This window comes from Beta vulgaris, chromosome 2, assembly GCF_026745355.1.
Source record: "Beta vulgaris subsp. vulgaris cultivar EL10 chromosome 2, EL10.2, whole genome shotgun sequence".
In the NCBI taxonomy this organism is placed as follows: Eukaryota; Viridiplantae; Streptophyta; class Magnoliopsida; order Caryophyllales; family Amaranthaceae; genus Beta; species Beta vulgaris.
In genome coordinates, this window is record NC_079203.1 from 4,032,362 (window position 1) to 4,044,618 (window position 12,257).

General features: G+C 35.9%; 1 protein-coding gene across 1 annotated transcript; it reads right to left on the minus strand.

The window, feature by feature from the left end:
• Positions 1 to 7,233: 7,233 nt before the first annotated feature.
• Positions 7,234 to 11,350, minus strand: LOC104887168 (probable LRR receptor-like serine/threonine-protein kinase IRK). Its single transcript, XM_010671767.4, has 2 exons — positions 9,331 to 11,350; positions 7,234 to 9,038 (listed from the first exon to the last, which is right to left on the minus strand). The coding sequence occupies exons 1-2, from the start codon at positions 10,809 to 10,811 to the stop codon at positions 7,589 to 7,591; spliced, it is 2,931 nt and encodes a 976-aa protein (XP_010670069.2). The 5' UTR covers positions 10,812 to 11,350; the 3' UTR covers positions 7,234 to 7,588.
• Positions 11,351 to 12,257: the final 907 nt, after the last annotated feature.

Here is a 12,257-nt window from a genome sequence, read left to right on the forward strand (position 1 = left end):
TGCCTGATCAGAATTTGGCATAAATAGTATGAATATTCAATAATTCAAATTCGGTAATCATATTATTGGACTAATGATCATCTATAATTATATTAGAGTGAATCTTATTCTACATTTCATACTTTATGCCAAATACAATACTTTCCATAAAAAAAAATTTGAAAGAAAACTACATTTGTAGATTATTTTTCTTTATCCGGTCATTTGCCAAAGAAATTAAAGAGAAAGGGGGAAATGGAAACAAGGAAGAGGATTGGTAGGGGGGAGAAAAAAGGAAAGTTAGGAATACACTTGAATATGTGGAGGCACTCATTTCCTGAAAATGTTTTCCATCCTAGGAATTAATCTAATTTTTCATAGAAAAAACCGTGTTTTACTCTTTAAAGACGAAATAATGGAGATAAAGTATTTGAATCACTGACAACAAATAGTAGGATTCAAGATGTGAAAGTTCATGCAGGAAGTAGAAAATTATCGTTTCTTTTAAAAGGAAAGAAACAACTAAGGGAATCTCAAGAATTGGGCCACCCTAAAGCATCCTTACGGATGATTACAAATTATCGTAATGTTTGGTTGGCAAAGACAAACGTCATAAGTGATGTTTGGTAAAAAATTCTACGGTTTTTTCACCAAAATTTCCTAACAAAAAAATTTATTCACCAGCTACTCCAATTTTTTTTCTAAATTCACCAGATACCCCTGACTTTTAAAAGAATGACACATAATACCCTTTTGTTGATGGACGTTAGTCCTCCGTTAGCGTTTATTTACAAGTTAGCCCTAAGTCAACAACCCTAAGTAATCCTAACACACTCTCTCCCCTAACCTAGCCCCCCAAACCCTAATCCAGCCCCAACCCACCTCCCCCAACAACCCCATCCCCAGTAGCCCACCCTCCCCACAACCCTAATCCAGCCCTAACCCACCTCCCCCAACAACCCCATCCCCAGTAGCCCACCCTCCCCACCACCCCAGCCCTCCTCCCCTCACCCCTTCGAATCCCGAGCTCAGTCGATCCCCCTCCCCATCCCTTCACACACCCCTTCGAACTCAGCGGCAAATGGGAGAACTGTCGATGAGGAGGCGACTGAGGGAATGGCGGTGACGGCCACCGAACTTGCAAGGTGCGGCGGACTGGAGGCCAAACTTAGGGTTCACGCATTTGGGTTCCTTCGTTTTGGTGTAGACGACGCGCAGAAGAAAGTGAGGGAGGGGGAGACGCGAGGAAGGTCAAGGGGAGGGGGGCCTACATAAGGAAGGCTGCGTGCTGGGGAGGGGGGAGGGGGCCTGCATGGTTGCTGCGGGGGAGGAAGGGCTGGTGGGATTGGGGTTGGGTGGGGGTTGGTGGGGGCGGGGGGGCTCGTGGGGCTGGGGCTGGGGCTGGGGCTGGGGTTGGGTTAGGGTTTGTTAGGGTATTTAGGGTTACTAATTGTTTCTAGAGTTATTAGGGTTAGCTTAGGATTTTTAGAGTTAATTAGAATTTTTTAGGGTTAATTAACGCTAATGACTAACGGAATTAACCGTCGTTAGTCATTAAAGATATTTTGTGTCATTTTTAAAAAAAATAGGTTAATCTAGTGAATTTCGAAAAAGTTGGGGTATCTGGTAAATAAATTATTTTGTCAGGAGTATTTGGTGAAAAATCCAAAAATTCTATTGCCTACAAAATGAAAAAAGTTATATTACCTAGTCCTCCCCTGTATAAGAAGGACTACTTATAGAATTTCTACTTTATTTTCAAGTTAGAATTACAAAAAAATATTATACCTCTCGGATTTAAATCTTCACTAGTGTTATTGGAATTTTCTAGGAAGTAATAATTCTAACGTTTAGCAAAATGAACAATATGACTTTTTTGGACAAATATTTTGTTTCCATATATTCAAAACCTTTTTACGTGTTTAAAAAAAAAGGGCAAATAATTTAATTTTGTATATGATTTACGCCCATAATACATTGGAGAAGAAAATTTATTAAGGTCTTGCTCACAATTATGAGAAACTGAATAATTTAATTTTGTTTAACTCTCGTTTAATTCTCGTTTTTCGTTTTATTTTTCTATTAATTAGTTTATGTTATGTAATTTTAGATTTGGTTAATTACTATATGTTTTTCATTTATGTAATTTATATAATTTATGTTTGGTAATTTCAGTATACTTTTTTTTAGTTTAAATTCGTTTGTATAAATTTGTTGGAGTTATGAATTGCGGTTGTTGAAATTGAATTGTTTCGCTGGATTTTCGTTGTTGTGGATTTTCGTTGTTGTATTTTCGTTGTTGTGGGTTTGTTTTTATTGTGGATTTTTGGTTCCTGTACAATTTCGTTTCTGCTGCAACTTTTTTTTTATTTTTCAAAAAACACAGAATCTGATGTGGTCATTGAAAACCGCATCAGATTCGCACCATACTGATGCGGTTTTTAACCGCATTAGTTTTTTTTGGTTACCACCTGCTGCGGGCCCATCTGATGCGGACCAAAATCGCATCATTAAGTCCGGTTTTGACCGCATCAGATGAGCTTTTTTCCACTAGTGAGACTTCACTTTTGGATACGATAATGGATTCTTAATCTATAATGTGAGAGTCCAATTTGGACTCTTACAATATTAGCTTGATCATTCACAGAGAGTGCTTATCAATTTAAGCAGTTTAAGTATCAACTAATTAATTCCTTTAAATATTCGAGCTTCTTACTAATGAAAAAATAATTAAACTTCTAAGTAGATATCCAAAAATTTGCAGAATCAATTTGCATATTGTTCAATCCAAAAAATGTTGAATAATGAAAATTGCTTAAAGCATCATATCATTTCGCGAGAAAGGATTCTGGCATAATGGAGTTTGCGCTCCCCTCTGGAGCGGGCGCTACATGGAAGAGCGGGCGCTCCTTCATGGAGCGCACGCTTCAAGAGACCGAATCCACCATTTCGTCTTCTACAAGTTTCATACCAAAAGTCGAGCAAATGCTTTAACATCAATGTGAGGCTCATATAGACATCTTTTTATTGGCTACGCGGGATGAGCTTGGAATTGACTATCTCATTATAAAGATTTTTAGTTTTGAAATTCCTTTTGAGCAAGAAGTCGCCAACAAGTATTTAAAGGAAGACACATAAACCTAATTAGATATTAGGAAACCACAGGGACACTTAGGGACTTATCTAATGTAGATTTTCCTGTCATGACTTCATAATTGGTCATGAACCAAAGATAGAGTTCGGGGGTGAGGGTATAGATAAAATTTTTAAACAAATTCGTCCATTGTTGGCCACTTATACGATTCATTTCCAGTTTTATGCAATTAAACAACTAGACAATTCATGCGTTCTAAAGTTAGTCTACATTAGTTCATTAAACAGTTGAGACTAATATTTGGTGATAAGCTATCTATGCTATCAAATTACAAGGATCCTATCAGGTTGTCCAAACTATTTAAATTTAATATTGGAATATTTATTTAGGTCTTGATTAGCAAAAATAAGCATGTGTGGTGATGAAAGTGATGTAATAATGTATAGAAATGAAAAGAAAAAGGAAAGATTAGATATTTAGGAAAGAATATACAAGAGCATGAATTTCTTTAAGATCTACATCACAAAAAGTAGATTATTAGTATATTAAGAAATGAATTGGAATCGACCCTTAGGAATTATACATTTACCGCCTGGGTCTTGTAATGAATAGAGATTCAATGGAAATTTAAAGTGTTTGATTATGTGTTTGAGAATGTTTGGAGAGTATCTTTGTGGTTGGAAGTGTATGAAAGTCGTAGGAAAAAAATGTTGTGGAAAACGTGTCGAAAATCTTCGAGTGAAAACGAGGTCTAATATAGGAAAAACGAAAGAAACTGGATAAAATTTGAGGATGCTTCTACACTTGTGAATTTCGTTGAACATCTCGATGTTGCGCATGCACAACTTTGGTGGGCCAGACGCATATGGGAGCACAAAACGCATCCGTAGATCTGCTGAGTTGTATTATTTATTCAATCTTTAAAATATTCTTTTTATCCTTATTAAATATTACCATTTAAAATGAGGAAATCAATTATCCTACAGATAAACTTGACTTTTTATAATTATCTTTAATTTGGAGAATATTTATTAAATTTGGACTTTTGACATTGGAATTGGAATCAATAAATAGACCGTATGTTCTTAAAACGTTTTTGAGCTTAGTTTGTTGGATTGTTCTTCCTTTGGACCGGACCAATCAAGACAACAGTATGTTTTGTCATTGAGTTTTAAATGGAGAGATACAATTATATGTCTACAATGCTTGAATTTTTTTTACATCCTATATAATTTAAGTCACGTCACTCTAACCAAGCATATTAAACTAACGTAACATGAATCAGATCACACAAATACTGTAAATTTCCAACATAATGCAGACCACCTTAGAAGAATAATATTCTTCCGAAGCTAGGGAGAAGCTCAAGATTATCTTGATTTAAGAAAGACTATAGGGAGTTGAAAATTACAAAGTTAGAGGAGCAATAGAAGGGGATTTCATGTGAGTCAAGTCTTCTATCTAGTGAAAACATAAAACAATTTACAAAGAAAAGATGCCAATAGAAAACATTGGTCTTGGGGACATTATTTCGGGCTAGCTGCCTAGCTAGACCATGCTATAATAGATTAGTATATTGTTACTTAACCTAATGTCTCTCCCTCCCTCTGCATGTGTGTATCAAATTAAAGTAACTTACTAATACTCTTTGGTTTCAAAATAATCTTCTTAGTTTCTATATTAAATCTTTAATTGTTAATAAGAGATATCAGTTTTACATTTGATTTTGTCAAAGTCGAACTTCATATATACAGAAATTGTTATACTTAGAAAAGTATTAGATTTATATCCATGTCTTTTATACTATTTTTTTATTTTTTTTTATTAATGCGTAATTAAAGATAAAAGTTTATAAATTTATGTTTTAAAGACCGTAAAAAGTAAATGTATCAACATTATATATCAACTATCAACTAATTTAAAACGGGTGCAGTAGTTCCTCTTTAGTCAACAATAATTTGTTGGATTGACAAAGCAATCACATTATGCCTATTATTCAAAAAAAGAAAAAAGAAATGCTCTATTATGTATGCAATATACTAAAGCTATTTGGTATTAAACATCATTACATATATAATCTCTAAGTTTAATTTTGAATTGGTAGTGGATCAAGAACTCAACTTTCAGAATATACTATAATTGATTAGAATTTATACTGATAAGGCACTTTAACTATAAAGTAGGGAACAAAAGATACATCATCCAAAATTCTTAAAGTTTTAAAAGCCACCAACTCTTGAATTAAACCTTCCTTTTTTCCTCATTATATGTTATACATCAAAGGATAATAAGATCATAATGGTATATGAAGTTCTCATAATTGCATATAAGAAACTAAAATAAAAATTATTAAGCAATAACGAAACTTTAATATGGATAATCGATGCATAATTTTTTCATAAATTCCGAAACTGATACCAATTTTCTTTTATTTTTTTGGGGGAACTAATACCAATTTCATACTTATTGTTAGCACAATACTCCCTTTATTTATGTTTATATATTTTACCTACTTTGATTTCATGAGTTTGCCAATTCATTTCGTTAACCTTAAATATTTTTATAATATATAAGTAGACATTTAACAATTAAACATGAATAAAGTATCCATTGAGACGAATCAAACAAGAACCCACCTGAATATAATTTTTTCTTGTAAATTGAGAAAAATTTAGAAAATTCTCTCTAATTATGAATAGATTACATTTTCCAAATAGGTAACTTAAAAAAAGTACAGAGATCATACATTATTTATGAGTCCGGATCCTCTAGAGTTTTCGTGAAACTCTACAAGGTAGAGTGTATTTGAGCCATACATTTTAAAATCAAGGGCTCATATTGGTGGAATGAAAAGATTTAGGGGTAGATTTTGATGAGATAAAATAGGGAGAATTTTGGAAAGAGAATATATGAGCCATTGATTTTTTTAGTCAATGGTTGATATTGCTCAAACTCTACCTTGTAGAGTTATTTTACAACCCTAGATGATCTAAACACCATTATTTATATACTTTTGAAGGAACAAAATTATCCATTTTCAAGAATATTTCAATAAGATGAATGATTAGAAGATAATCTAAAAAAGGTTAAAATAATTAATGCCCTTAAAAGTGAATAGTACATTCCAATCAAAGATTGGTTAGTACTTCCTTGTCATACCACTCTGTAATGGTGGCAATTCTGAACCAAAAGAAACAACAAACAACTAAACAAGTACTTATGGTTAGTGCTGTTTAATAATGGAGCATGTTATGTTAGTGAATAGTGTACATAACATAAGTCCATTTTTAATACTTCTAAACATAAAAGTCCCAATAAAACCCTCACATAGAATACAGTGTTGTAGCTTGACAAGGACATTACAGTCTTTTGAAATAAAAGTGTTGAAATATGAAAGTGTAAAGTATTTTTTTTTGCCATTCAATAAAAAGGCGGGAGTTATTTAACTTCCTTTTAAAATTTACAGAATCACATGGGATAATGTTGTTGGTTTCTGATTGTATAGTTGTGGTAAAGCTGATCCTACATTTGACACTACCAAATCATTGTCAGTGCTCGTTGCTAGTTGGTGCTGCTGCTGCCCAGCAACAGCAAATAATCCACCAACATTTTGATAAGGCATACCAATAAGGCAATAATAATAAACTTATGAAGAATGTTTCATAAGATACCAACTTCATATTCCAAACATCTCAATCCCATGCTTTTTAAAATATAGTTTAGATCACTGTTAATCCGACACCTTCATTTACCTCAAAAACGGGGTGTCGTGTCGTGTCGTATCCGATCTGATACTTTACTTGGATACTTCATTTTTAACTAAAAACTAGAATTTTTTCTACAAAAAAGCCGAGTCGGACACTTGGACACTCGTATCCGAGTAGACACTCAATCTGTGTCTGAGTAACATAAGTCAAGATAACATCATAGAGATTTTTTAGGGTGCGTTTTCTTCACCTGTAGTAAGTTAGAATAAGACTCGGATGAAGAAAACGCACCCTAAGGTGTTTACGATACTGGTTGTTATGCATTCATACCAAGATCGAGCCGTTAAGAGCAAAATCTAATTAAGATGACACTTCCTTTTGTGATATCGGATCCAAGAACTCAAATTGCAAAAAGAAACTATTAGCCCAAAAATGGTTATGGAAATGACAATACACTCAGAAGCAATGGTTAGAATCAACCAAGAATATCAACTTACAATTTTACATCACAATCATAAACAGAAGATTAAAAACTACCTAAGGATATCCAAAATGGGTTGCCAAATTTAAACCCGGTGAAGAGGAATCCGGCAAAAACTACTTCCTGCTTACAACATACAGTGAGAACTGAGAACTACAAAAGCAGAAATTAAGGCCAAAAATAATGAACAAAACAATGAGAACAAATTGGTTTTCAACAACATCCTGCTCGTTTTTGGCTAATACACAGACCGGATTCCTCTTCGCCGGATAACTCAATAGGTGAAACTTTGGCATGTTAATGTCTAGGCATGTCCGAATATAGTACTTACGCTGATTCTTCTTGGCCTTCCGAAGGACACCTGATCAACTCCAAGATATTAACCACTTCTCTCATATCAGGCCTGTTTGATGGAACCTGTGATGTGCAAATCAAACCTAATTTCATAACTGGAATGGCTTCCTCAGCTGGGAATCTGCCCTGCAACCGCTCATCAACACATTCTTCCACCTTCCCTTCTTCGAGTGCTCCTCTTACCATGTCACATAGAACCACTACATCATCCTCCATGTACTCAACAGGTCTTCTTCCAGTCACCACTTCAAGGACCAAAACCCCAAACCCATAAACATCACATTTCTCTGTAATTTTCACTGTTCGGCATGCAAACTCAGGTGCCATGTATCCAAGTGCACTCTGAATCTTGCTGCTTAATATGTACCGATCTAGCATTGGTAACAATCTTGCTAATCCAAAATCTCCCACTTTAGGCTCACCTAAGCCATCTATGAGAATGTTGCTGGATTTCAGATTGTAATGGATGACATTCAGTTGATGCAAGTGAGATAGTCCTTTAGCCATCCCAACGATTATGTTGAATCGATCATTCCATGAGAGAAAGTTCCCACCTCCTCCTTCATGAAGATGCTTGTGCAAAGTTCCACCAGAAACAAATTCATAAATAAGAAGTTGGAGTGATGGAGTCCAATAATACCCTTCAAGTGTGACGAGATTAGAGTGCCTGATCTTCCCCAACTTCTTCACCTCCCTTTCAAAGTCTTCCTGAGACTTGACAAGACTTGAAACAGTTAGTTTCTTGATGGCAACTGAGCGACCATTTTGAAGAACAGTTTGGTAGACGGCCCCAAATCCACCACGGCCTAGCTCGCAGTCCTTGTTGAGGAGAGCGTGGGTCCCAGTGCTGAAATCAGGCTCTCCTGAGAAAATGACTAGCTTACCAGAATTGGCATCTGTGGAGGGGGAATTACTGAAGTCATCACCATTAGATAGTGCGAGGGCAGCAGCGGAGCGAGATGCTGAGGCTCTGACACGAAGGTTGAGAACCGTGATGGCAATCACTCCAATTACAATTACTGCAGCAGCCCCGATAGCAATGAGGGAGGAAATGCTCAGGAGGTTCTTCTTGTGAACAAATGTAGGGGGTAGAGAAGAACCAGAGGAGGCATCAGCAGTGGAGTTGGGATTCAGAACAATGGGTTTGGGAAGGACAGTGGCACAAGATCTTTTTGCAGCAGAGCCGCAAAGAGATGGGTTGTCCGATACAGAAGACGGGGATATGGTGTTAAAGAAACCACCAGGCAGTTCACCTTGGAGATTATTGTGGGAAATATTGAAGGAACGGAGATGTTGAAGATTTGCCAGTTGTTTTGGCATGGTTCCACTAAGGTCATTAACAGAAAGGTCCACAATTTGTAGGTGTACAAGTTTCGATAGAGCTAGAGGTACTGGTCCTTCAAGACTGTTATGAGATAACATCCTGGAAACAAGTAGAAAGAAAATGAGCAAATCAGAACAAGACAACTATAAAACACCATCAATAAGGTACTGAAGTCCTCAAATATAAGTTTATTATAGTAACATCAGTGCATAAGCAGTTAAGAATAAGTTGAACCTCATTCATGAGTAGCTTAAAACAATGATTATACCATGCTAAACCAGCCAAAATCATGTAAGAGTATATGATACATATGATAACAAGAACAATTAATAGCATAGATTACATAATTGATTAAAATTTGGAAGTCAGTAGATGAAAAGAGAGCACTTACAGTACTGAGAGTGAAGAGCAATGCTCGAGAGACGTAGGTATGATCCCCTCAATGAAGTTCTTTTCCAGAATCAACTCCTGTAGAGAAGTAGCGTTCCCAATTTCAGAAGGGATGCTCCCATTCATCCGGTTGTGGCTTAAATCAAGAACATTCAATGCTTTTAGTTCGCCAACATTTCTTGGAATAGGGCCTGTCAAAGTGTTCTGAGACAGATTTAAGTATTCCAAGTTACTGAATTTACCAAGTGATGATGGAATTGCCCCAGTCAACACATTACGGGACAAATCCAATGCCTCAAGACTTCGATACGAGACTTCTTCCGCTGTGGAGAGAGAATCATCTAGGGTTCCACCTATTTTATTTTCAGAGAGCAGAATTTCTTGCAATGCCACCTTAAACATCCACTGAGGTAGATCACCAGTCAACATATTCAGCCTAAAGTCTATAACTTGAAGGCTTAAACAACCAGCCATAGATTCGGGTAAGCTTCCACTCAAAGCATTCATTGACATGTTAAACACCTTCAAAGACCTAAGTTTTCCTACAGAAGTTGGCAAAACACCAGAGAAGTTATTAGCTGAGAGATCCAGATTCTCAAGCCCTTTCATCTCTCCAATCCATTCAGGAACTCGGCCCACAAACGAATTCTCTCCCACATTAAGATACCCTATAAAACTCAAGTTCAACAGTGTAATTGGCAAACTCCCAGAAAGTGAATTCCCACTAAAATCAATTGATTTCAACAAGGAGCACCCTCCAACTTCATTCGGGATTGGCCCAGTAAGCCGGTTTCGACTCAAATTAATGGTTCTGAGGTTGTACAAACCATCCATTCCCTTTGGAATTTCATCCATTAATAAGTTAGAAGACAGATCAAGTGACCTCAACCCATGTAACCCCCAAATCCCAGAAGGTAAAGACCCTGAAAACTGATTAGCTGACAAGTTAAGCACAGTAAGTCCAACACAAGAGCTCAAACTATCAGGGATCTCCCCTGAAAACTTGTTATTAGCTAAATTGATACTTCTCAAAGGCCCACATTGTCTAAAAAAATCAGATGACATTAAACCAGAAAAATTGTTGTCACTCAAATCAAGTATTCTTAAATTAGTAAGTCTCACCAATGCTGAGCTGAGGCTTCCTGTGAGATTGTTATTCGACAACGAAAGCTTTCGAAGCGATTGCAGCTGGAGGAGGCCGCGTCCGAGCTTACCAGAGAGTGACAATCCGTCAAGATTGAGCTCAGAAACACGGTTGGATCTGGGGTTACATTTCACACCATACCATTTACATGAATCATTATCATCTTCATTCCAAGAACTTAATTTCCCATTAGGGTCTTTAATGTCTGCTTTAAATACAATCAATCCCAATACATCATCATTCAATGATGAATTTAATGAAGATGAACTCTTAATTATTGGAACTAATCCCACAATTAACAGAAATAACAGAATATACTCACTAACTTGCTTCATCATTCTTCAAAAAATTAGATACTTTTAGCTAGTAATGGAAGAAACCCATTTCATAATTTAATGAGTTCTACAAAACCCAGAAAAATCTCAGGTAAAAAAGAAACATTTACAAGAGAAAAATCCCAACTTTTTTTTTCCTTTTTTGCTTGTTATGTGCTACAATGGAAGTGTAACGGCTACAAACTTAACCAAAAAAAGTGAAACCCACTCAACAGTTTATCAAACAGGTAAATGTAGAACATAAAAAGGCTAAAATAAGCTGTAAAAAAAAGTTGAAAAATGAAGTTTGAAACCCTAGAAAAATGGAGTTTACTACTAAAAACACCCTAAAAAGTTGAAAATTACAGAGGTTGAAGAAGAGTACAATGGAGCTAAGAAAACTCAATAAAAGGATAAATCTTTTTTCTGGGAATGTTTTGAGGAAGAAAGTATGGTGTTGCCAGAAAAATGAAGTGTTGCAAGAAAAAAAAAATGGTTGTTGAGGAGAGAGAGTGAGTGAGGAGGAGAGAGAAAGAGAGAAAGACAGAGAAGAGTTGGAGTGATAGAAAAATTTAATTGCGGATTTAATAAAGTGAGAGGGAGATGGATGTGGGGTCCATTTTATGAATGTTACTTTGGTATATGGAGTATGATGTGTCATAAGATCAACGGTGGGACTATTATCCTATGTGGCTTACACGTAGGATTTTGTAAGGCTTATTTTTGACCCCTAATAAGTTAATAGTATTGAGTAATTTTGACAATGGATCATTATTATATGGAATTTTATTGTATTTTGGAAAGGTTAGTTAATCATTATCTTAAACTATAATTTGTGGTTATTTGGAGGTATGTGAATAGCAATGACTTGTTACATCGTAGAGATTAGAGGGGTTACCTAATAGAGTAACTATAATGAAAAGCAATAATTTTTTGTTGTTTTGTTTGCTATGTTAGATTTTCAAATTACAATATTTTCAAGCTATAACTTCTCTCGATGAAAAGTTACAATCACTTGTGATTTTTGTAGGTTCTACATGTGAGGAAAGTGAGATGGAATATTGTGGAAAACAAAAAAGGTACAAGAGGGCCCACAAAAAGTTAAACAAAACAACAAGCTTTGTGGAGCAACTTGTTTTCTCCTAGCTACAACATCAATTCTCCGCCAGCGACCAAGCTTGTTGCTCCAAGATTAGAGTACTTTCTCCGCTAGTCTGTTTCAAAATTATTGTAACACTTGCCTTTGGTACGGAGATTTAGGAGGAAAATGAAGTCAAAGATTGGCGGAGTTTTGAGGGATAGTTCAGGGAAATTCATATAGGTACCTTTCCCCGTGCCCTGTCCCTCTAATGAAGATTAATCATGCTGAAACACTTGCCATCCAAAGAGCTCTCAAGTTGTCCCTGCAATCCGAGTGGTTCAACTCATCCTTTAGCATAGTGGAATCAGACTCATCCACCTCGGTCAGGT